A 25,057-nucleotide genomic window follows, 5' to 3' on the forward strand; every position below is an offset into this window, starting at 1 on the left:
AAATAATTGCTGTGGAAAATATTGTGGCATTATAGTGAAAGCTTTTCTTCTTTTTTTTTTTTTTTTTTTTTTTTTTTTTTTTTTTTTTTTTTTTTTTCTTCAAGCTATTAGCTGTGCAGGGAAGAGAATTCCCAAAGAGAAATGCTATTCTATAACTCCGTATTAATCTTCCCGACAGAAAGCAGAAGAAGAAGAGCTTGTTCTTACACCTGATGGCACCAGGGAATTCCTGACATTTGAAGTTCCACTTAATGACTCTGGATCAGCTGGACTAGGTGTGAGTGTCAAAGGTAACCGCTCCAAAGAGAACCATGCAGATTTAGGAATCTTCGTCAAGTCCATTATTAATGGTGGAGCAGCATCCAAGGTAAGAGGGAACATGTGCACTTTTTTCTTCCTCTCTTTTCCAAAATTCAGGCTTTTTGGAAAGTAACTATAGATTCAAGAAGAATAGGATTCCTCTGTAACTGGCTTTTCCTAATCTTAAAATAAGAAAAACCTTCGTATTTGCACTCAGATTCCCATGTTTGTGGGTGTCAGGATTTGTTCAGCCTTAAAGATTCTCAGGAAGGAAATGGCAATCTCTGGGACAGTTAATTAGTATGCTTTTTGTGTAAACAGATTATGATAATGGCTTGAAGTGCAAGTCTATAAATGATTGAAATAGACACTTCCTAAATGGTTGCATAGGAACTATTATACTAGAATTCACTTGGCCATTAGCAATTAGATCTAAGTTGCTTGATTAGCTTTTATTTTATTTTATTTTGCTTGGTGGGTTTTTTTTTTGCCTTTCCTGCAGACTGTCTTCTTCCTTGGGGTTTTTTACAACGGGCTGTAACCTTTCCTTTTTCCAGGATGGCAGGCTTCGAGTGAACGATCAACTAATAGCGGTGAATGGCGAGTCATTATTGGGCAAAACAAATCAAGATGCTATGGAAACCCTGCGGCGCTCCATGTCCACCGAAGGAAACAAGCGAGGGATGATTCAGCTTATTGTGGCTAGGCGAATAAGTAAATGCAATGAGGTAATACATTTTTGATATCAGGATTGGGAGTTTTAATTTCTTCTAAGACGTTGGTGTTTACGGGAAAAGTCGTGTCTCATTTGAGACGAGGAAAACAATACTTGGGAAATTAAAGAAAGAGGGAATTGCAAAGCTGTCTGAATTGCAGTTTTACACATGCTAACCTAGCTCTCAGAAGGTTTTCTTTGGAGTATTTTCAGAGTAACAGGAAACACTAAATTGATTTTGTAATTGGATCACACCTTTCGTGTAGTATTTGTTCTTTGGCGTTTTATATGTAGATCCACTGAATTTTACTCTCATTTAGTGTCAACTGACTTGCTAGTTTGTCACATTCTTTTTTTTTTTTTTTTAGCTAAAGGTAGAGCTGTTATATTTTGTTATATTTTATTTAATCAAAGTCCAAGTAAAAAGTCTGAAAAACTTAAACAGCTCTCTTGTTATTTGGGATTTAAGTATGTTATATCTTGGCCTTCATTGCAGGAATATATGAAATACTGACTTCAGGGCCAAATGCTGAAAATAAGTGCTTTTTTTTCCTGTGATTATCTGTGGCTTCCATCTCCTCCAGTTCTGTGTTSATGTTTTGAAACATTTTCATGATTCCCAATAGTTTATTTTCTAGRTCAATGTAAATAATGCTATATAGTAGAAATGTGCAGGCATTTGATACTGAGCAGGGTTGCAGATACTGTGGAGGCCAGCATTAGACTTCACAGTGATTTTGACAAATTGGYGAAACAGACTGAGATAAATCGAGTGCAGATGAATGGGGGAGTCAGGGAATCTGTTCTTAAGGCATCTAAAAGTCATTCTCTCACTCTTGGTAACACTGGTAAATTCTTACCTGGAATATTAGTTCTTGAGCATCATGCTTCAAGAAAGATATGGACAAATTGGTTGAGTACTCTTGATCCTGATTTAAGGATCTTTTTAGAGAATAGATTAATTCTTAACACATAACATTCATCTTAAAATRAATTCCATTTCATAGTATATTATGAAATCGTGTTTCTAAATACATTACTTTAAATATTTAGCTTGTCTTCCTCAACCACATGTACACAGCTTTATTATGCATGCACGTACATGTTTATGTACACAAATTAGACAGCTAGCTTGGATGCACACCTTTTTCCATTTAATGTTGAAGGAATTTGGACCTTTCTATATTGGTAATTACCTGTTTAAGCCGTAATTCTGAACTTGGACTCCAGGAACTTAGAATCTCCATTGCAGACCGTTCCTTGTTCCTGCACAATTTCAGATGTATTTTATAACTTGCTACTTAGAAAAGAATTAAATGTTTTAGGTTATTTCTGTGTTTAGTATTTTTTTTCTAAAAAGGCTGATATGAAGGAAGTTATTTTTTTTTCTTTTATAATAAATGTAGCAGGACAGTGTTTATAAACAAAATGGAGCAAATCCAGCAATGATGAACCAAAAGTACATTGTTCCTTAAATGCAASAGACTTTATGCTCACTCATATTAAGAGCAGTTTGATGCCCTGCATCTGTTTGACATTCACCAGTTTATTTTGCAAAAATAGCATTGCAGAAATGGCACATCTCACTGTACAGCATATGTGTGCCAAAACCAAAAAACTGGTGCTAGATCCAGATTCAGATACACTGAACTGTTATCTGTAGAGTCTGGGAGGTAATGAGGGGAAGAACTGTGTCCATGTGGACCTACTTTACCATTTCAGTTGATTTTTTCCAAGTCATTAATAAGCTAGTGAGATGAGCCAGAATGAACCAGGAAAGTAGTAATAAGCAATTATTGGTGCAGTGAACAGCCTTTAATTTCTAATTTTCTAATAATTTATGTGAACATATTTTCTCAAGAATTCTTACTTTTACCACATTCAGACAAGGGAAATATGTTGGCAGTAATTTTTGCATGTTTTAATATGATGAAAACAAAACTTGTATGGGCTTAAAGCTATTTGCATGCTGACCTGGGTATATTYAGACTTGCTTTCTGAAGTCTTGCAAACTTCAGGCTTCAGCAAAACTGACAGGGGAGAGAATTTTTTCCTGACAATTTGCACGTAAGCCCTGGTTCAGGAGTTAGATGAATTTGACCGTGAGATGTGATTAATCAGATACAATATTGGTAAGTTAGGAGAATACTGTACATGATGTTCACATATGAGCARTCCAGGCAGTTTAAACCCCAAGGAAGCCTGCACTGAGAGGCAGCTGGAGGGCAGCCTTCCATGCCTGGGAATTACAGCGATATTTGCTCTCCTTAGGAGCATCAAATATTGGGCRTACTTGGCTGCCTGAACTGTGTTACACTTAATTCAGTCCTTTAGATTCCTTAGTGCTCTGGCATGTAAAATGCCCCCTACAATATTCCCGTAGCTACCACCTGGCTCGTGTACAGTCTCTCATCAAAGTTTCTTGCTATGAGGACAAAAACCACACACCGTGTGAGTGGCAGCAAACTTAGCAGCTTACAGGCTCGCAGGAGAAGCATTTTAACGACAGACCCTGTTTTGATAAATGATGCATTTTACCAGCATGTTCTCCAGAAATGGGCTTTTTTTTACTTGCTGTTTTTACTGCAAGACAAAGAAATGTTTATCTTTTGACAAAATGTGTATTTTCCCTGGTATTTTCTATGCTTTTTCTCTTAGAAGAATCTGATGAAAGTACAAATTGTGGCTTGCTGAACACACCGGCCTTAAAAAGAAAAACAAAAAGAGAAAAAAAGAAAAGTGATGGGGAAGGCAAAAAAAATCCCATTCAATTGATTCATTTCCTGTGTTGATTTAGGGCTGTATGCACCCACTTCGCTGACAAAAAAAATAGTTTACACTGTTGTTAGCCTTGCAGAACCACAGCTAAGTGGAAGGGAGCTGGGTTGTATTCCCTTTTGTGCAYGGTGGCCAGAGGGGTTTCTGGCATTCCTTTCCACTGACATGGGCAGTGCGGTGCCGCAGCCAAGGTCAGGCCCGGGCTCCCTGGAATTCCTGCTCACCACGGAGCGAGGCTGAGGGTCTCCTGAAGGGGACTGAGCCGCTGGGATCTGGACAAGGGGCGATGATGCGAGCAGGAATTATGCTTGACTTCCAGACCATAAATACATCTGCTTGCTGGCTATTAAAAGAGCAACAACAAAAAGAACAAAAAAAAAAACCCTCTTGTTTTCCTTCCCCTGGCTTTGAGTCCAGTGAGCATTCTGTGTTTGCAAAGTGAAGCTGAGATATTTTTAGTTGATAGGCAAGCCAGACTGCTTTTTCCTTCACTAACACAAAGTTTAATTGGATTTTAGGAAAGTTAACAGTATGAATATGGTAGGCTTTTCTTTTTAACGTTCATAATCAGCCCTAAGGGGTGTGTGCAAGAACATAGTTGTGTTTCTCTTCAGACCAGAATTTTTACTTGCTCACGATCCTTACCTGGTTTTGACYATTGGCTAGAATTAAAGGAGACTTAATCCCTAGGTGTCCTGGTTTTTGAAAGGCAGTGATAATTGTCTCTCTTCTGCTGCAGAGTAGTTCTGTATTTCCTTTGATTTCCAAAGTCAGAGTCTGTTTAAATGGAGCATAAAAGTATTTCAAAACTTAGCTAAGTTACATCTGATACCTTTTTTTTTCTTTAATGTTGGCATTATACATCTTATTGTACATCTTCACATCTCCTCATAGTATATAATAAGCCTAAAAAGCAGTTATAGTAAAAATAAATTAACTGCCATAGGCATAATATCTTGCCTTCAGAGTGGAAGTGATTATTGTTTATGTCATTGATTCTTATGTAACAATGAACTCAAAGGAAACCACAAACTTCCCAGAAGGTAAAAAGCTGTTTTATATTGTGGTTTTACTAAACCTGTGTTGCCTGTAGGAGGAATTTTCATTGACTCATCAGGAGAYGGAGTATAATCCATCCAGGTTTTCAAGTGAATTATCTTGTAGTAAATATTGATATAAGCATAAGGCGTGTGGTAGCTATGAATGAGCTTCAAGCCAAAACTGTGTGTTGGAGTTTTTCTCCTGTTTGCATTACTTTTACACAGAGTATAGTAATACAGTCAGTTCTGTCAACTGTACGATTATAAACCTTGCAGAGCTTTGTTTAAGATCTCAGCCACTCCAAACAAAATCATACAGTTAGTATTTGATGGATGCTACTAGATTAGGGTAACAGAAACATTTTTTTAACGGTCAGTTTGGGATTTGGATGTCTTAGGTTCTGTCCCTACCATTTTAAGAAAAGTAAAATATAGATTTGAAGACTATATTTACAGTTGTAAGGATTGTCCTCTGTGATCAGCCTTACACTTTGACTTCAGCTTTTCTCTCTAAGCACAGGGAGCCTTTAACTGCTGTTTCCAACGTTGTGCAGTCAGTAGCAAAACTGGGAAAATGTCCATCAGTAGTATGGCCAGTATTGAACAGACTGGTTTTCAGAAGATGTGACCGTCAGCTTTCTGGATCTTTAACTAAGGGTTGACATTTTTTTAATTGCTGAGGGCCTAAGGTTTAAAGAGCAACAGTAGAGTTCTCTGCACTGCATTCTGTTAATTAGCAGCATTATGATGATCAGCCTGCCCGGGCAAACAGCTGCTGGCTGCGTCAGCACGGTGCATTCCCAGCACTCCGGCACGCCTGTCAGCCCCCTCAGTGCAGCTGCTGCWGCATGTGCTGATCCAAGAAAATAAAGGTAATTGTTACTTGAAGAATCCTGCCCCTTTCATTCCTGCAGCCTGGACAACTCAGAGGCACAGATTGCTTCTCTCTGCTCCGTTGGTGTCACGCGCAGACAACACTTGTCTGCCATCGAAAAGAGAGAGCATCACCATTTTTGTCAAAATGAGAGATTCAAAAGGTGTTTTTTTTCCCTCTCTTTCACTTTTTTTGAACAGTTTCTTGACAAACCTGCCTTAAAAAAAATGCAAAGGATTTGCACATCCCCAAAATTCATCCTGCATGTCTTGCCATCTCTGCTCGAGCTGCTGAGTTGAAATCAGAGCACAGCATAAAGTGGAGAAAGCAGYCATAAATCCAGACCATATAAGGACCTCAGCAATTGTTTAAGTAAATTGACTGGTAGCGAGATGAGTGAGAGAAGCTTTTCAAGCAAATATTTTCATTATAAAATACAGAAAACAYACAAACATTTATTCTTTTCCTGTGTGTTTGAGAGCATGAAATGTTCTTTTGGTCTTGAAGCTACTCCACATCTTTACATTGAAAGTAACATAAGAAATGTTACAAGAAATGTCCTGAATTTAGTCAACAGCCCATCTAGCCAGTACCAAAAATATAATGGTTTAGGAAGAACCTGTGAACCTGGCCTCCTTCTGAGGTCCATTGTGCTGAGACTCTCCCAGCACCCAAAATTGGGGATGTTAGAATGTGCATAGACAGGGCAGAGGTTTTATAAAATCTAYTTATAGGTTTTTGTGTGTGTGAATTGCTTTTAATACCTTTCAGAATTGGATGATAGTATCTGCCTCTGCAAATTCCTGCTGCAACACATTCCAGAAGTCCAATACTTACTGTGTAAAGAAGTATTTTTAAGCCATTCCCCTAATAGTTTGTCCAGGTGCCCCCAAGTTCTCAAACATGGGATTTGATGAACAGCAGTTCCATATGCAGCTTATCTTGTTTTTGTAAACCCTGMTCGTGTTCCCCTCAGTTTTCTCCTCTCCAGAGGTAAAACTCCCACCCTTTTTTAGCCTTTTCTTTTAAGGCACTATCTCCTAAGCCTGGTTTAGTCATCCTTCCTCTGCTTTCTCTGACTCCACTCAGTGCTTGCTCATGCAGAGGTCCAACCTGCACATGGGTCCCAAGGTGCGGGCACACCAGTGTGCGACACAGCAGATAAACAGTGTTGTCTGACGGTGCCTGACATCTGGTTGACTTTTTTGGCTGCTCTTGTCCACCAGGTCAGTCAGTCATTTCAGACAGCAGTCGGTGGTGACTCTGAGAACCCTTTAGTGAGTCACAGCTGTCAGTTCCACCCAAGTTCAACACTGTGTTTCCCTGGACAGGCTCTTATCTACTCTGAATTGACAGGACATGTTTTGCTAGTGGTGATGGGCTCTTCCCCTCCCCTCYGGTCAGTTTTGTGAAGTCCTGCTGGAGTTCATTAAACTATCTAAAAGACTTTTATATCTTCTGCAAACAAAGTGACTTACTGTTCACTCCCCTCTCCAGGTCACTGATAAAGCTGTTCATCAACCTGAGCTTTCTCAGTGCTGATCCCTGGGGGAACCTTCTGCTGACTCTTCTCTATCYTAGAGCCTTATCCTTTCTTTCCAATCTGCCAGATTTCAGGCCATAAAATGAAAACTCATTCCAGTCATATGAAAACTGTGTTCCTTTAAAAACCTTTGACATGAAGCCTTGCTAAAGCCCTTTTGGAAATGCAGATGTACTRTGTGTGTTTTATTCCCTTGGAGAGCTTACTGGCACCTTTTGCAGAACTCCAGCATGTTCGTGAGGCAGGATTTCCCTTTCCATAGCTCATGGAAAGSAAAGGGAGCTCAGCACTCATGCTTCCTCATAGACCTTGCTCTATGCTGGGCTCAGGGATCTACTTTACTGTAGATTCTACTCATTTATCAGGAAGGAAGGAAGACTCTGTATCTGTAATTTTCAATATCCTTTCCAGTTATACAGGCGTGCACGAGTCCTCTGGCACCATGGCCGTTCATGTGGCCTCAGCTGTATGGCTATTTACACAATTTCACACTGAAGTTTTTTCAGGGATTTTAGGAGAATGTTATCCACCCTTAGGGACACGTTAACTTATCTCTTTGGTCTAACACTTCCTATTTACTGATCTGGCCTCTTGTTTGGCTTGCTGTGGCTTATGTGGCACCAAGAAAGGCATAAGCTGTGGAAATCTCAGTATCTTCAGAGGTAATAACTGATGAAGGAGTACATGGAGCATCACTGGTACCTTCTCATCCAGGAGTGCCCATTTCATGCTTTTGCCATCAAGTTGGTCCCACTTCTTCCCCCTTCCTATTTCAGGTATTTTTCCAGATGTCTGAGCATCCTTTGAAGGGTGTTGATTAAATCCTATTTTATCTTTCTTTCTTAATTTCTTGTTTATGTTTGACCTGCTATATTTTATGGCTTTTCCTATTTTTATTTGGGCAAGTTTTCCATCTGTTAAATGCTCATTTTTTTTTTCTATAGTAAGTTTCCCTTTGAACCCTACAGGAGAATTTTCGATCATTTTGTTTTCTATTTGAATTGTGGCACATGTTTTACCTGAGCTTCTAATACAGTATTTATTAATACTGTCTAGCCTGTTTTAGGCCTCTAGCTTTGGGGCACATACTAGTCAACAGGACACGGATAAAAAAGGGAAAAAAAAAAAAGAAAGCCTGGAGAATGACTCTGTAGAATGGAAAGGGCTTCACTTCCTTGAAAGCACTCTAAGATGTAGGTGATTTGTACAATGGCTTCTTAAAAATCCATAATGCTGGTGTGGAAGATGATTTAATTTCCAATGGGGGAAAAGGGAGAGTGATTATTATTTCTTTACCAAAAAAATGGTTGTTTATGCTTGGAATATTTTGGCAATGTTCTTGTGCATATTTATGGACATAACTTCAGATMGGATGGATGGTGGTGTTTGAGTAAAAAGGACCACATTAGTTGTCCTTTTATCATCCAGATAAGCAGCAGCTGGGCTAGTTAGTACAGATAGTGCTTTAGCGAGCAGCTGTTTCTTATCTCAATGACAAAGGGTCAGGGTGGAGATCTTACTCAAACAAAAATCTCCTCTCTGTTCCTATTTTAAGAGAAGGGGCAGAAAAGGAGTTAAGGGGAGTCTGTGCCACAGAAGGCTCTCTGTGTCTTTATGAGTACGATTGTGAATGACAGACCAATGCTAGGACCCCAGAGAACTCTCTCTGTTCAGCCTTGAAAAGAGGCAGCTAGAGGGGGATCTTATCAATGCGTGCAAACACATAGTGGGTAGTGGGAAGGAAAACAGAGCCAAACTCCTCTCAGTGGAAAGAATGAGAGGAAATGGTCACAAATTGAAATATAAGGAATTCCATTTCAACATAAGAAAGGTTTTTTTCTGCTGTGCAGGTGATCAAGCATGGGAGCAATTTGCCCAGAGAGGTTGTGGAGTCTCCATCCTTGGAGATCTTCAAAATCTGATGGGACATGGCCATGGACAACCTGCTCTAGGTGATCTTGCAGGGAGGTTGGACAAGATGMTCTCCAAAGGCCCCATCCAACCCCAGTCGTTTGGTGACTTCAAAGCTGCAAATGAATAAATGCTGTTCATAGCCCTTTCTGGAAGTGTATGGAGCCACTCGATGCCTAGCTGGATTTTCTAGCTAGGTCTTCAAGGCAGCTCAATGTAATTTGTACATTTTTGCTTACGCTATCTATTCTTTATCAGTTAAATTAAATTWTACCAGGATGTCACCAATACCTGTGAGTAAGAATGGGTCACTCAAGTTTCTTTTGAAGTGACTTGGGAAGAACAGCTTTTTATTTGAACTAGTATGACGATGCACTGGTGTTCTGTGTCTTGTCATCAGCACAGATTCCAATTTTAAAGTATTTTTTTCTTACAGATTTTCTGCAAATAACATTAGATTTTTTTTTTTTTGTAAAAGCCATCTCTGTATTTCCTGCCTAATTTTTGCTGTAAGTGGCATTGTATCTTATCATTAAGTATTTGTGTTGATACCTTTATTTAAACACATCATTTGAGATGCTAATTAGAAATAGAAAATATTTTTCTCATGAAAATAATCAAATACATGATTCAATTAAAAAAAATTATACACAGAGTCCCTGCTATGCCTTTTATTTGCGCTGCAGTCTGCTACTTTACCTGGTGTGCAGTATTATGTATTTCTCTGATTCATAGCTTTCTTCTTATCTGTATCTTTCTAAAAATCTGTTGAGACCTTCTTACAAATGAGTTTGAAAGTTGATGGGTTGTCACATGTARAAGGTCTGTGTGATACGGCTCACTAAAAGTTGGACAGTTGTTACATAAAGTCATCAATATAGTGCTGGGAAAATAAATCCCAAAGCGCTTTGATATTTTCACCTGGTATTGAAAGGCACTGCAATAAAGGTTAGTTTATCGTGTAACGCATTTGTCATGTAGCTTTAAGCTCCCAAGCAGCCTAGTGTTTTCTACCCTCTTTTTCTTAACGTACAGTGTTTCAAAATTCAAACATTTTTATTCCTTTTTGAATTTGCTTTTGAGTTCTTTAAATCAGAAGCTATGAATATTGTTTAATTTACTTTTCAGTAAAGCTGTCAGTTGTAATCTGCAAATTAAAAAAAAAGTAAAACAAATCCTCATTTCACAATTTAAACCTTACTGAGTCTAATTCACTTGCACTGCAAGTTTATTATTCTTCTGCAGCTTGACGTGCCTCCAATTGTAATTGTGTTGACCCTCCGATGCAGTAARTCTCCCCCGTGCTTATCAAACTGGGAGAGATAAGTGTACAATTTGGAACTTCATTAAATATCTCATTTATATTAAACAGATGATGGCTTTGAACAGAAATAATAACTTTTGCAGGCGATGCGACCTCGGGTTGTGGTCTCAGCCACTCTGGAATGCAGCGCTGCTCAAATCCCCAGCCCTCCGTGTCCTGGGCAGGCAGCCAGCAAACCCAATGTCACAAGTTGTTAGTCCAGCGAGTTGACTTCAAAGCCTCTGTCACGAAGCCTGTAGTTAAGAGTCCTTTGTAGTCCTTGAAGCAGTTAAAAAAAAATATCTTTCATAGCATGCATTTCTTTGTCATCTGGGAACTGTGGATGATGATTAATAAGAGGCAGCTATTTAAGAAAAAAAGCAAACAAAACAAACCCAAAACAAACATGTTGCTTGTTATTGTAATTCCTGAAACCATGAACTGTTTTTTGTTTGCTTGTGTAGAGACCAGGCCTATGAGTAAAGCATTTTCAGTTCCTCGTGGCTTTGTTCCATGTCTTGCAAAATTTGGTTCTTTACTGTATTTCAGTACCTATAAAATGCATTTTAGATATGCACTTTAATATGAAAAGTTATGTTTCTCAAAATAGATAATGAATGATGTGTGAGGTAATATGCTTATCATGCAGAAGATCTATTTCTTTAAATTTGTTTAGTAGATATTGTTTTTTCTCGAGGAGAGATTGTTTCAGCTCACACTGTAGATGAGTTGATTTAATGGTCTCAGTTTGTTCTGTGCATTATCAGGTAACTAGAGCTGTGCAGGTGCTGAGGTTGGGGGCGAGGGGCTGAGTGATGGTCGGGTCCGTCTTTTGCCTCCGTGGTGGTCACTGGCAGCAGCTGGTTGGTTGCTGACAAGTTGSCAGTCGCAGTTGTCACCAGCGCACGGGGACTCATCACCCTCTGAGGTCCCGCGTAGGCAGCATTTGCAGAGCTGCCCATAGTGAATGGGGTATTTAAACCAATAAAGGTGATTTCAAATAGAGGTGATTTCAAACCTTCTTCTTTCGTTGCCCTCTAAGAACCCCCCTTTTTGAGGTATATTCAGGGGAAAAAGAGGTGACCATTCTCCATAAGGGCTGAAGTAGGTAGTCACTTGGAAGAATCTGGAGAAGGACAACAATGAGGGCAGAAGAATAACTGCTTGTGTGTTTTTTCCCCTATTTACATGGAAAAGCAACATGTCTCTCTCTGCTTCTCCACTACAAACTTGATTTGGTTCTTAATGCGCCAGCTAGGCCTGGACCTAGACCCTTGGTGGGCTGGGGCCTGCAGGGCTTTGCCAGTTCTGCCTTTTGTAAATGTGACAGGATGCTGCAGTCTGGCAGTAATCAGGAAAGATCCACGACTGAAGGAAGTGTGTGAAATCTCTTTACCCTGAGGGCAGGAAAGGCAGAGCAAAGAATTCCTCATAAGCATCAATAATAACAATAATGGAAAGCCGCTTTTTTTTTTTTTTTTGTCCTAACTACAAAACCCCTGAGTGTTTGTGTATTGGTTACTGATACACATAGTGGAGTTTCATGGGGGTTTCCATGATGATTGCATTTGAAAAGAAAACACACTACTTCCAAAGGCATCAGCAGCCCAGCTCCAGCCGGGCTCCTGTTCTGTGCTCCTGGAAGGAGGCTTGTTCTGTCAGCCTGTCAGCACGTGCAAGATAGTCCAGCTGTCTGCCTAGTAATACTGTCTAAGAAATGGTGCAACAAAGATACACCAAAATGCAATCTTTTTTTTTTTTTTTTTCCCACCAATTTTCTGCTGAAAGATTTGAGATTTGACAGGGCATCGTGGGAGGCGCAGTGCAGAGCGGCACAGAAAGTTGGTCATTAAGCAAAACTGTCATTGCAAATTATATTTGTCCAGGGTGAAAAGTTCTAGCTCATTTGGTGCCCAGACAGGTCTAGGCCTTAGGCAAGTTGTCAAAGTTGCCCCATGCTGCTAAATGGATGCTCAGCACTGATTCTCCTCTTTCTATGCAGTTGGAGTCACCTGCGAGCCCCTCCGGGCCAGAGCTGCCTATAGAGACTGTCTTGGATGACAGGGAACGTAGGATTTCCCACTCGCTCTACGGTGGGATCGAGGGCATCAGCGAGTCACCCACGAGGAACGCTGCGCTGAGCAGGATAATGGGTGAGTCAAACAGCCTCTGCTCAGCACACCTGGCCTTTCTCCTTCTGTGATGCTTTGAAGGGTGAGCAGTGTATTACTCATGTGAAACGTGGGAAAAGCAGGAAAAAGGAAAGTTGCTCTGACCAGTTTAAAACAGGCCTTAAAATTGTTCCACAGAAGCCTTCTAGATAGCTTAATATGAGAAAGAACATCAATAAATGGATATATGAAGTGATTTTGATATCCCATAGCAGGTAATGGAACAAATAACAGGAGCATTTAACATTTTTTTTCAGCATCTGATCTGACAATAAATTGTTTATTAGTCTAGTCTGCATTTTGAGTCTTTACTCAGATTAAAAGTCAGTGAGTCCTCCTATAAGGAATTTATGATTATATTTCTTCATTTGTTCTTCATTTCTCCTCTACTTCAGTCATTTTTATCCAACAGTAACTAATGAAAATCTGCCCCCGTTTCTGCTTACTAGGTTCTTTCATTATTTTGGTTGATTTTTTGCTTTGCAGGACACCAATTTTAAAGCCTCCTGACTTATTTTAAGCATGCTTTGTTTAGCTTCCATGCCACACCATCTGCATGGCCCCAGTGAGTAATGAGGTCATTAGCAGTTGCTCCGCARCAGTTCAGCTTTCTGTGTACAGACCTAGGCAATAAAGACATTTCTTTTTGCCACAGAAATGGTTGGATTTACTGACTAGCATGGGATTAGCTTGAAAGGATTTTCAAATTTAAAACAAAAAAAGAAGTTTGATTAAAATAACTTCTGACATAAGAAACTCTGATTGCTTGCTTGAGTTGCAAGTTTTAAACATAAAATGCAGCCATTAAATCTGCATTTTTTAGTGTACTTGACATCCATGACCTATATTAGTAGAGGCAGTTGCCATGAACTTGATATGAAGCCAGACTGAATTTAGATTTGAGTTCCTTAAGATGGATTTTCATCTTTAGAAAGTGGAAGTCCATGATTTAGGCCCTTTTTCCAGTTAGGAGCTGGCATACGTATTTTGCTCTGTGTGTGCTGGTGTTTTGTTGTTGTTGTTGTTTTGTTTGTTTTCTAATTCTTATCTTTTGAGATTTTGTGTAGTAACAAAATAACAATGCTGTTGAACTTTCTGAAAAACCACAATTTTCCTGTTAGGATACTTCCTGCTTCTTTTTTTTTCCCTTTGTATTTGTGTGTGCAATTAAGCAGCAGTAATTAAAAATAAGTCATGTTCTAGTCTATTGCATTATATGTGGTGTAAATCAGAAGAAATACTGTATTTTAGAGTATCTAGGCTGTATGAAACTTTTTCACCCAGTCATATGCACCCATATGCATTAAAAAATATTTTTTTAATGTTTATATTCATTGAAAAATTTAAGGATTGACAAGGTAATCTGATGTCTTTAGGATTACTTTTCCAAATAGGGGCTAGTGAATTTTCATATAGTTTCAGGGGGTTCGGTAAAATACTTGAAAAAAAATAATTTCTGCTTTTTCCATCAGCATTTCAGAGGATTTACATGTAGGATTGAAATAAATCAGTTAAACACTTTGTCCAGCAGTGGGAGAACAGACCTGGAGAGCTTGTGTGCTCACATCTTAAACACCCCAGGTTAATTTCCCATCACAGGAGCACAGCATTTGCCGTGACAAATCAAAGTAGGGATTCATCAAATCTGGTATCAAATCTTCCGTTAAGAGCAAGCAATAAATGATGTTTCATCAAAAAGACAAAAACCGTAACAAGAATCGTATAATCTAAAGCTTTTGTTTCCCTCTGCAATGTTTCCATCCTGCTTTTTTTAAGGTTTTCTTACAGACATTCTGATTTCTTATGAGTCTGTATTGTTTTGAGAGACCAGGAACTGTGTGGGAAGATGTTTTAAAGTAGATTCTGACTTAAAACCATTGATGGATTTAAGTTGGAAGCACTTGGAAGATCAAATCATGCCTGAACCGCTTAGTAGATGTGATGGTTGCAATTTTAGGTTGCCRTTGGTTTTCTAATATCTTAATCTTTCTGAAGGTGTAAGCATAATTAAAGTAGAAACTCAGTGTTTTCGAACTCCTGTCATATTGTTGCCTGTGMATTTCTTTGTGTAGAACACATGTTTGCACAAATCTTTGCAGCTGTTTTAGAATGGCTAAAGGTTGTAGAAATGAGTCTTTATTGTCCAGTGGACTCCAGCGTGTTTATAATGAGAAAAACCTCAGAACTTTTATTTTCCCACACATGCMTTTGTGGTGTTACACAATGTTGAAAAAGATCTTCCTCTCCCGAAAATTGGCTTAAAAAGCAGGATTATTCATAGGAACAGTCTGGCTGAGTAAAACTGGAGGTCTGTTCTTCTGTATATTGTGTCTGGCCGTGAAGACAACTGAAAAAGCCCTGCTGGTTCCTGAGTACTCACCCAGTACCTACTGGTCTTCAGTCTTAAGGCCTCGCTGTGACAACTGKTGACTTTTTATTTAGCCTTGAGAGGATTTAAGAATGTAAACTTTTAATGTTCTTGGTGCCTTGAGATGAGGAGGTCACAGCTGGATTTTGTGTGTGAAGGACTCTGTCTTTTTCCATAGTATGGGTGGCTTTGAGCTGTCTCTCTTCCTAAGTTAGTCAAAAGTGATAATCTCAAGATCTGAAAAATTCCAACTCTCCTCAGACATTTCTTAAAGTTGGGTAAAAAACAAAAGCCAAATTTGAAATGGCTTTTAAAGAGGTATATCTATAGCAATTTTCAGAAAGGTATTTAAGACTGTTTTCCTGCTATTTCAGTCTAGTAACGGGACCTTGTTGTCAAAGTCCTGTTGTGAGAGCGGGAATAAGGTACCTGTTTTAGAACACTCTTTAAGATGTAGAAGAAATATTTGCTTACTGCAAGACTACGTGGTACTTTTAAAGTTTCCAGTGTTACMTATGTAGAAATATTTCTTTTCCTAGAAAATAACTATTGCTACTAATTTTTGTGTTTTCTTCTGCTTTTCAATTGATATTTCACTGAAAAATGTTTAGGGAGAAGAGATTACTCTTTCTGCTTTCATGGACTGATATTTTGTTTTGACCAGGTCATTTCTCTGTATATATTGTGGGTGTTCTGTTCAAAAAACATAATAGTTGGATTAAACCCTTCCTCTTATTTATTTATTTTCAGTATTTTCCTGTAGCCTGTTTGTAGTACATTCTAAATAATAAGTGTGTTGTTTAGCTTGTTTGGCTACCTGATTAAAAACTCAAGTCTCTGTTTCTGATAGACCCTCCTTGCATATCATCCAATAAGCTCCAAGGTTTTGCAATACACAAATACGTAGCTGCTATCTATATAAATTATTCTTACTGAACAAGAAGCTTAGCACAAAGTCATCTCTCATCCTTTTCTTTTAGTTGCTGGTATTTTTCTTAAGAAGATGACAGGTTTTCTTGCTAATGGTAATGGCAAATGGTAATTCTAATAGTAAACAGAAGTTATTTACCACAGTACACAGAATAACAATGGCTTACACTGAATCTACTTTTCATCCTCCAGGATCCTCCAGAACAACACAAACTTCTGTATGTGCTATACAACAGGAACTACATAAATAATTGCTGTCTTTGGGATGCAATCAGGAGAAAGCACTACAGAAAAATTCAAAGCTAGAGATGTAGAGTGGGGTGTCAATTAAACAGAGATTTTGCTTTGCAAGCCCAATGCAGTTCCCCCGGTAACAATTTATTTGGAGCATGTTGGGCTTCTTGGAAATTCTGAGCACCCTCTTCAGATCTGATGCCTGGATAGAGTCAAGGCAGTTTTGTACAATAAGCAAATGATGCCTCTTTCATCAGCGCATTCATGTTAGAGACTGGTTCTTGGAGGTAGTTCTAATAAGTAGAAGATAAAGATACTGCAAAATTCCCTTTTTTTTTCCTGCAGTATCATCAGCTTTTCTTAGATGTTCCCATACAAGTAATTCCAGTCCTATCTCTGTTTAGAGTGGAAAATTAGATGATGTGGACATTTCACCATAACACAGATTCACAGATTCACAGATTCACAGAATATTTAAGGTTGGAAGGGACCTCTACAGATCATCTAGTCCAACCTTCCTGCTCAAGCAGGCACACCTACAGCATGTGGCACAGGGCGGCATCCAGGCGGGTTTTGAAGACCTCCAGAGTAGGAGACTCCACAACCTCCCTGGGCAGCCTGTTCCACTGCTCTGTCACCCTCACAGKRAAGAAGTTGCTCCTCATAACATAACTCCGTATGTTGATACRSASAAAGGTGCCATTAGTATCAAATGAATAMATTAAGATTTGGATAAGTTCTGGTTTTCTACTGAATGTTTCCCTGAATCTTTCCTGTTGGATTATCTTATCACTATTATCATTATAATCAAAATAATTTTATTATTATTTCTATGGTTATTTTCTTACCTTCTATACTTGTGGAAATAAGGCCTTATCTTGAGATTGCCAACACGTTTTTCATTTTCTACAAAAGTGTATTAAGTTTGGGAGGATTGAGGGACAGAATTTTTTTTGAGTGTGCTCAATATTTCATTATTTGTCCCAATGTAGTAGTTGCTACATTGATTTGGCCTGATCTGGTATGTCAGAGCAAGAAGCGGCCCTCTAATTTCTGGTGGAAGAAGCTTAAAGTGGACAGTTGATCTGAATCACATAATACCAAAATGCTCATCAGAATGAGTAATRATACTTGGATTCCTTTTGAGTGGGACTGTTGTTCACTTTACATAGTGCATATGTTAGGGTTTTTTTCTTTTTTCCCAAGAGCTTTATTTTTGTGATTTAATTCACGTCCAGACTGTGTTCCTGTTTGAGGAGTAGGTGGTTGGCATAGCTCTCCTTCTAAGTCAAAAGTCCTTTTAGAGCTGGAGACCAGTTGTTTGTAATGGGAACTCTGAGCCTTTGCTCTCCCTGCCCAGGTGGGTGTGAAGCCTTTGTGAATCTACCTTGCTGTGGTGTTGGGATGATGGTCATGGTGTAGGTGGTCACTGCAGTAAGTGTGAGCCTCATCCCCGAAGTGTGACACTCTGCAAAGGGAAGATGTTTTCCCTTCCTTCTTACCCCATCCAAAATACTATGTGTTACCATGTAGCTTACCATGCTGAAGGCAAATGAATGGACGCTAAACTGGACTTCAAATATCTTCAGATTCTGATTTGAGTCGAGTTTTTCTAGCCTGAGAGAATATTACTGTCTTTTGTACGTTTGTAGACAGCTTGAACAAAGCCTCAGATTTGTAGATCAGTCACAATGCGCTGATGCTTACTGGGTTTGAAGTTTCTTTGATGTTTCCCTGTAATATTTCTCAGAAAAAAAATGTGAAGTTACTTTTGCCAAGGATGCTTTTCTATCCTCTTTAGCTGAACTCCCCGCAAAGGGCACATGGACTCCTGTGTTGAGCTCTGCCCAACAGGCTGCTTTGGAGGTGAAGCCTTTCACCTGTTCCTAGCATCATCTGCAGTGAAAAGCATAGGCACGTTCCCGTGGTTTTCCCCCTATATTCCAAAGCAACTATTAAAATGTCACTCTTCACCCATGAAGAAGGGTAGGGAAAAGTTAAAAATGCTACTGAATTACTGAAGCCTCTCAAATGGGAAGCTCAATCTGCAGAATGCCATAAGGTTATACCTTTTCACAATGAATTCTTTGGAGACATTATTAACTGCACAGTTAACAATCTTGTAGGCATTACGTTTGGAAAGAAGTACATTACCAGGCTAAACATTAACCTGTCCATCAAAGAAGCTATTGCTGGGCAAAGAATCAGCTGTTATGCAAACTCAACGCATTCATTTCCCTTTCACAGTGACGAGTTGTTCACCATGTAGGTCCTTTTTCTTCCAGCTACTTTTACCTTTTTCAAAGATTTCGAAGCTGGGTTTACCCCCTTTGGAAAATGGTGTGTTAGTTTTCCCATACAGAAATACAGCATGTATTATCTCGTGCTGCAGGAATTTTAGAGAGCAGGATGGGAATTAGCTAATTCCTCTTTATGCATATTTTTTTTTCTTCTTGGAATAATTACATTTCAAAAAAGCAACAGTAGCCCACATAGATTTCCCAAAAAGGGAGATGAGGAAACAGTTTCATACGATCTTACAACTTCTTCATATTTATATTAATAATAACATGTGTAAGCATATGATGTGGCCACATAAGCAGTTAATATTATGAAAATAGACATAATTTTAAATATAGTTACTTAGATGCATTGTGTTTTACTATAATAATACAGATTGTTGTCAGATAAAGTACTGATTAAGCTAGTGGTCTTCTGTTCATGACGTGTGACAATTTTACTGTTTGGTGTGATAATACATTTTGAGTAGTAAAAGTCATACTGTGCCATGATCTTTCATTTGGAATTATGCTGAGTGGAATAAGAGTTAGGGCAAAACCTTTTAAATGGCCTTTAAACCTTTTAAAGTTGGGCATCAATATCAAAGAGGAAAATATTTTAAAAGACATTTTATTAACAGAAAAAAAATTGTGTGACTAATGTGAACTGATTTACCTCGGATAACTGAACAATTTTCTTCCATTTTTTCCAATCATTATTTTCCTGTTAACAAGGAAGTTAAAATCTTAAGAAGAACCATTCTATATTTCTACCTTCTCCCAAATAATGCTATATAATCCTTTTTCTCATTTTTTCAACAGTTTGAAAATGTAATAAAATATTACACATACACATAAATACTGGAAAATATGATTATGTATATATGTATATTAATTACTCTGAATGCAATAATGTTGATGATGTAAAATACTTAATGCATATTGTAATTGCATTTTACTAGGAAATGGTATTTTAGTAGTTTGTAAGAATCCTCTGAATATCCTTTTTAACTGCTACTGTCCTGAATTAGCCAAATGATGTCTGCGTACAGAGGAAGAGCAATATTCAATGTATATTGTGTTTCTTATRTGCAATGGCTCTAACTTGACAATTTTAGCATTACTGCCAGAATTTACATGAATTTTGGGGGGAAGAGAATGAAGACAGATTTTCACTTCTTTTTTAATGTCTCAAGTGAAATATTTGCATCTACATTTGAAGCATGTGTGGTATTTGTAGGTTATTTTCTAAAGGAGAAAATAAACAATTTTTCAAATTTGGATTTCATTTTCTTTTGTTGGCTTTAGCTGTGAGCTCTCATCACCTTTCACAATTCACAACTTTTGGCAGGCATTCTAAGATGGTTCCAAGTTCCTAACAGCAGTCCAAAAAGGTTTGGAATGTCTTTTGGGCAGTGTCTGATAATGAGAGGTGATGAGATTTATAAGTCCTCGTTGAACTTTTCCTTCATCTCTTCAGAAGAGTTTGGGGAAAGATATTATTTTCTTGCAGTAGGCTGCAGGTACATCTGATATAGGTTGCTTTTCAGACCTCTGCATAAGAAGACCCATATACAGCAAGACGTGTTTAATTTTAATATCTGTGTTGTGTCATTCTTATCAGGAGCAAGGTGGTTTGACATGACATTTTATCAGTTGCGGCCATATATTATTCAAGACTCTCTCTGCCATTGTTCAGTTTTCGGCGTCTTTTCTCTCCCATTGTTCAGGTAAATACCAGCTGTCTCCCACGGTGAACATGCCCCCAGATGACACAGTCATCATCGAGGATGACAGGTTGTCRGTGCTCCCTCCGCATCTCTCGGACCAGTCGTCATCCAGTTCCCATGACGATGTTGGGTTTGGGACCGTCGATGCTGGTGGATGGGCTAAAGCTGCAATTAATGAGTCAACAGACTGGTAAGAGCATCGTTTAGGGGAAGCAAGCAATAGATTAGTGCAGTTAAATCTTTTTTTAAGTTTAATTTTTGGCTGCTACTAATATTCATCTTTCCCTTTTTCCTCCGCATATTTAGATTACACTGTTTTCAAACATGTATTTGCTCTGGGTTCCAGTAAGGGAGTCTGACAGATAATTTACTGGACTTTTTGCATCTGGTTGCACAGCCCTGTGCTTTCTCAAAGCACATTTGTGGAAATGTTACTAATTGTTATTAACATCAAATGAGTGTATAGCTGTGCTGATTTGATTATTTGATAGTAATTTAGTTGCCCACTCAACTGGCTTTTATAAAAAAGCTTTACTAAATCTAARCACTTGAAGTTATGAAAGATTAAAATTGAATTTTGGTCAGAAAATTTAATTTATAAGTTTCACTGTAAATATATTTCTAACTTAAACAAAGATTTTGTTTTTATATTCCAATGCATATTTAGGAGCCTTTTAGGACCTCTATATACTTCATTGATTTTCCTAATAACATGCAGTAATTTTAAGATTTGCCTGGAAGTCAAGGGAGCTCTTTGTGTTGCACCGTTAGTGTTAATGCCTGTACAACAAGCACTAGTCCAGATTTCTTTATTATTCAGGAAGCAATACCATTTTTATAATAATATGGTTCGTGGCTGTCATGGGAAGGCAATATACTGTGGTAGTTCCACTTTTTAAAATAAAAAAAAGTAAATTTATATATTTAATCTATAATAAAACCAATTTCTTTGAATCCTAGGTGGGCTTTCTAATTACCTATAAGTGCTAACGAGAAATGCATTGAGGGCCATTATTAACTTGCTTATGGTCCTGGCAAAGAGATACTGTTTATTGCTTAGTACAATTAGTACAGATCTAAGATTTAATTTGCAAGTCCTGTAATTATCTATAGTCATAGCAAAATAGAAGCCCACCTCTGTACTGTGTCACTTCTTAAAGCTAGAGAGTTGCCACAAATGGCATGAAGTTTATGAATTTTCTTATTTCTCTTGTGTCTTGGATATGTTATGAATGTGTCAGCGATATCTTAATGAAACAGGAATAGCGCCTGTCAGCTGATATGCACCTGTCAGCTTCTTCTTTTTCATACTAGTTTATTTGATATCAGGTCCAGGAATTGAATTTTGTATTTTAAACACCGTTTTAATGAGTGTATTTAAAAGTAACTTTTTTWTTATTCTCATTTGCCTTTTTTTTAAATGTTTTTTTTTAAATGTTGCAGCTCTTCTCTTGAAGAAGTTATACCTGTAATTTGGGCCCTTGAAAAGTCCATCTGTCTATTGTAAAAGCTTTTAGAGCTGAAAATCTGAGATGTTTAAATAGAACAGTACTCAAGACTGCACATAATAGCTTATTGCTGAGTGARTTTTTTTGCCGAATGTGAGCAAAAACCTATAGCACAAAATAAAAGCCCATTTGAAACCTGCAGATGCTTTTACATTTACTTGTACAGCGTTTCTTGCTATTCATTTACTACTTTGAAAGTGACAGTAACAGTAAAGAAAATAGGGATTAGGTATTGTGGAATTCATCATGCTCAAAACCTTTAAACCTCTCTCTCCAGGAGAATTTGTAAAGGTCCTCAGATGCAATTGCAGTTAAAAGAGTAGATCAGTAGAGTACCTTGCTATATAATGTATTCTATTTGTAAAAAAATAAATAGCAGCAGAAGTAGATTGTTGCATTAATTTCCTGCTGCTAATGGATGAAGGAAGACTTGTAAAATGAAGGTGCATTGTATGATTTTGCTGGAAGGCACAAAGGGTAAAACTAAGAATACGGATGAAGGGTTATCCAAACAAGAATGGCAGCTGTTCTGAATCACAGAAGAAAATGTAAGCTTTTCCAGCCTGACAATATCTCCCTAATCCTTGATGAAAATGTTATGAAAACAAAGGGGCAATAAGACAGGATTAATAAGTGGAATTTTAATAACACCGAGGGTCAGAAGACGGTTACATTCTTTTAAGGATCAGCTGTCATTCCAGAAATCTTATTTGTTTAGTGTGCTAGAATATAGTAAATTGCATTTGGCATAGCTTAATGAGTTGTATTAAAAGACAGAAGGTGAATTTAATGTAGTTGGAAATATTAAAATGAGGCGTTTTGAGGGTATTAGTTACTTCTTAATTCTCATTGGCTTTTCCAGTTTGGGATCTTCTCTGGTGCTTTGGGTACTTTGTGGCCAAGTACATGTATTGAAACTTTGGTGAGCTGCCTCTTTCTTAACTAAACCACGCTTGTGGGTCATTAATATTATAAATAAACCTAGGTAGGAAAACTGAAGACCATACATAGGGGTCTGATATTTCAAGTGTAAAAAGATAYGAGAATTATTGATAGCAGAGTGTAATATATGCTGCTAAATGGCACCTTTATTATTCAGGTTACTTTGCAAATGTAGACTAAATAATGCCTGTAATAACTGAATAAGAGGGAGGGTTGATGAGTGTGGATAAGAGAAACTCAGAGGACACCCTTAGAAAGAATGTCAGTAGAAAAGCTGCGATTTGATGCCCAGAATTTCTGATAGCTTCTCCTGTGTTCAGATCATGCTGCTYTCTTGATAATCTGTGGTATCTCTTTGAAAATATATTCAACTTTTGAGCTTTATTATGTTATTAGGACTTTGAATGAATATATATGCGGAGGCTGTATTTACATGGAAATGATATTCTGCATTATCGAGCTCTTTATATATGCAGCTTAAAGTGAGTGGTTATATGGGCAAGCTCATGTGCAAAACATATAGTTTAAAGAAATTCACCCTCTTTGAATAACAAGTGACGTGTTATGTGCAGCAAGATAAAGCTGCTCTTTAACTAACGTGAGCTCTCTCGGCAGATGTTGCTAGAGAAAAATCTCACTTGGTACAASTATATTTTTTTTAGTGTTCAGAGGCTGTGTTGACTAGTAGTGAGCCAGAAACACTTGTGTGGCCTTTGGAAACTCATTTATGATCTGGTTATGAAAGGTGTCAGAACCCTGTAAGTTCAATTGAGTCATTTAAAGTACATCCACAAACTTGCACGGTTCCTTTCAGCTACTAGTTGCACTGCTGCAGGCACGTTAAATACACATATATACATAGGTCTTGTCTGTTTTACCTTTCTGTTGTAGAAATTGATAATTTTTTCCCTATTTTGCAGGAGTGAGTGTGAGGACTAAATAGTTATTTTTTGCTTCAGGCTTTTGATTCAATAGAGCCTTAAGCATATGCTTGGAAACGTGGCTAAATTGTGCAGACATCTCTGAAACAGTTGCAGTAATTAAATGTAAAACATTATGAGCCAGAGCCAGAAACATTAAAGTCAAAAGGCACTTGACATTGACTTTATTGATATAAGCTCTGATCCTGCTCCCATTTAAGTATTCTATGCTTGTCACATGCACATATCTTATTATTTGTAAATCTGCTGCTACTAGGCTGAAATTTCTCTAAGCTGCCAAGGAATGTGGGTAGTGATTTTCATCATTCCTAGTAGCTGATGTCTTTGGACACTTTCCCTTACCTCTACTTACTGTTGTGCATAATACACAGGTGTTTCTTGATCAAAGATGCTTTTATAAATTACAGTAGGTGGCATACATCATAACATAATCTAAAACTTTAAGTCGGTTTACACAGAAATTTGCAATTTGCCTGTTCATCACTAGGTACATGATTTATATTATACCTAGCACTTAYGATAGAAAATAACTCTTTTGAAATATACTGAACAGAAACATGTATATATACAACATTTTGAATGATATTTGGTCTAGAGATGTCAATTTGGATAAAAAAAGAAAATTTTTGGTTTTTTATCTTGACAATAATCAAAGAGGATATCTTTCGAGGACTCCATTTCCTATTGGTTGAAGAGTAATGGTGCAAAATACACATATTTTGTGGTATTTTACACTTTTGATTTCTTTTTATGCCTGATGAAGTAGAAATGCAAATTCTTTGGACTTGCCCTCAGGCGGTTTTTAATACTAACTTCTTCTTCCTGAAATTAGATGAGTGAATTTCCTTTTCCTTGGTTTATTAGCTGAAAGTGATGCTGCAAAGGTTTATATATAGATATATAGACACATATAGATATAGATAGATATAGAGATATAAAAAGATTTCTGGAGTGGTAGTCGTTGTTTTTCAAACAAATTAAGCCACCATCATTACACATTGGAAGCTTGCAGGTTAGCTTGCCCACCAAGCTAATTTTGCCTGCCTTCTTGCCCTCATGATTCTACCAACATTTGACCAACCATTTGACCCATAAATCTGAAGTTTGGTGGAACCGTGTTCCTGTTTGCTGAAGACTTGAGTAACTTAGCCAAGGTCCTGAGAGAAATTTTCAGAAGAGCCCATAAACTGAATCGAACCCTGATTCAGTGGTAAAACCATTGTGGCAAATGCTTTCTCCTTGGGAATTAATAAATAAGGAAAAAAAATACAAGTCTTCTTGTCATAGCCCGGTTAAAAACATTAAATAATTGGGAAAGTTTGAAAATTTTACAAGTGATATTGCCTATGGAGATAAATTTTTTTGCAAAGTCTTCAAAAAAGAAATTCTGTAGGTTTCAGACAGGACAGATTCTATTTATGCTTTAAAAAAAAWCTTAATTGAGAAAATAGATTTGATAAATTGTTATTAACAAAATGTATTCWTTTCTC

The 25,057-nt window shown here is 37.7% G+C and overlaps 1 protein-coding gene across 1 annotated transcript in view; it reads left to right on the forward strand.

Annotated features, from left to right (window-relative positions):
* The window catches only part of PARD3 (par-3 family cell polarity regulator), a 388,174-nt gene that overhangs the window by 215,956 nt on the left and 147,161 nt on the right, over positions 1–25,057 (forward strand). Inside the window, exons 14-17 of the mRNA XM_026048772.1 lie at positions 179–367; positions 858–1,028; positions 12,467–12,617; positions 20,177–20,366. Of these exons, the coding sequence (XP_025904557.1) occupies positions 179–367; positions 858–1,028; positions 12,467–12,617; positions 20,177–20,366 (701 nt within the window). The remainder of the gene's footprint in view (positions 1–178; positions 368–857; positions 1,029–12,466; positions 12,618–20,176; positions 20,367–25,057) is intronic.

The sequence above is a fragment of the Nothoprocta perdicaria genome, unplaced genomic scaffold, assembly GCF_003342845.1.
Source record: "Nothoprocta perdicaria isolate Ctin4 unplaced genomic scaffold, notPer1 scaffold_57, whole genome shotgun sequence".
Classification (NCBI taxonomy): domain Eukaryota; kingdom Metazoa; phylum Chordata; class Aves; order Tinamiformes; family Tinamidae; genus Nothoprocta; species Nothoprocta perdicaria.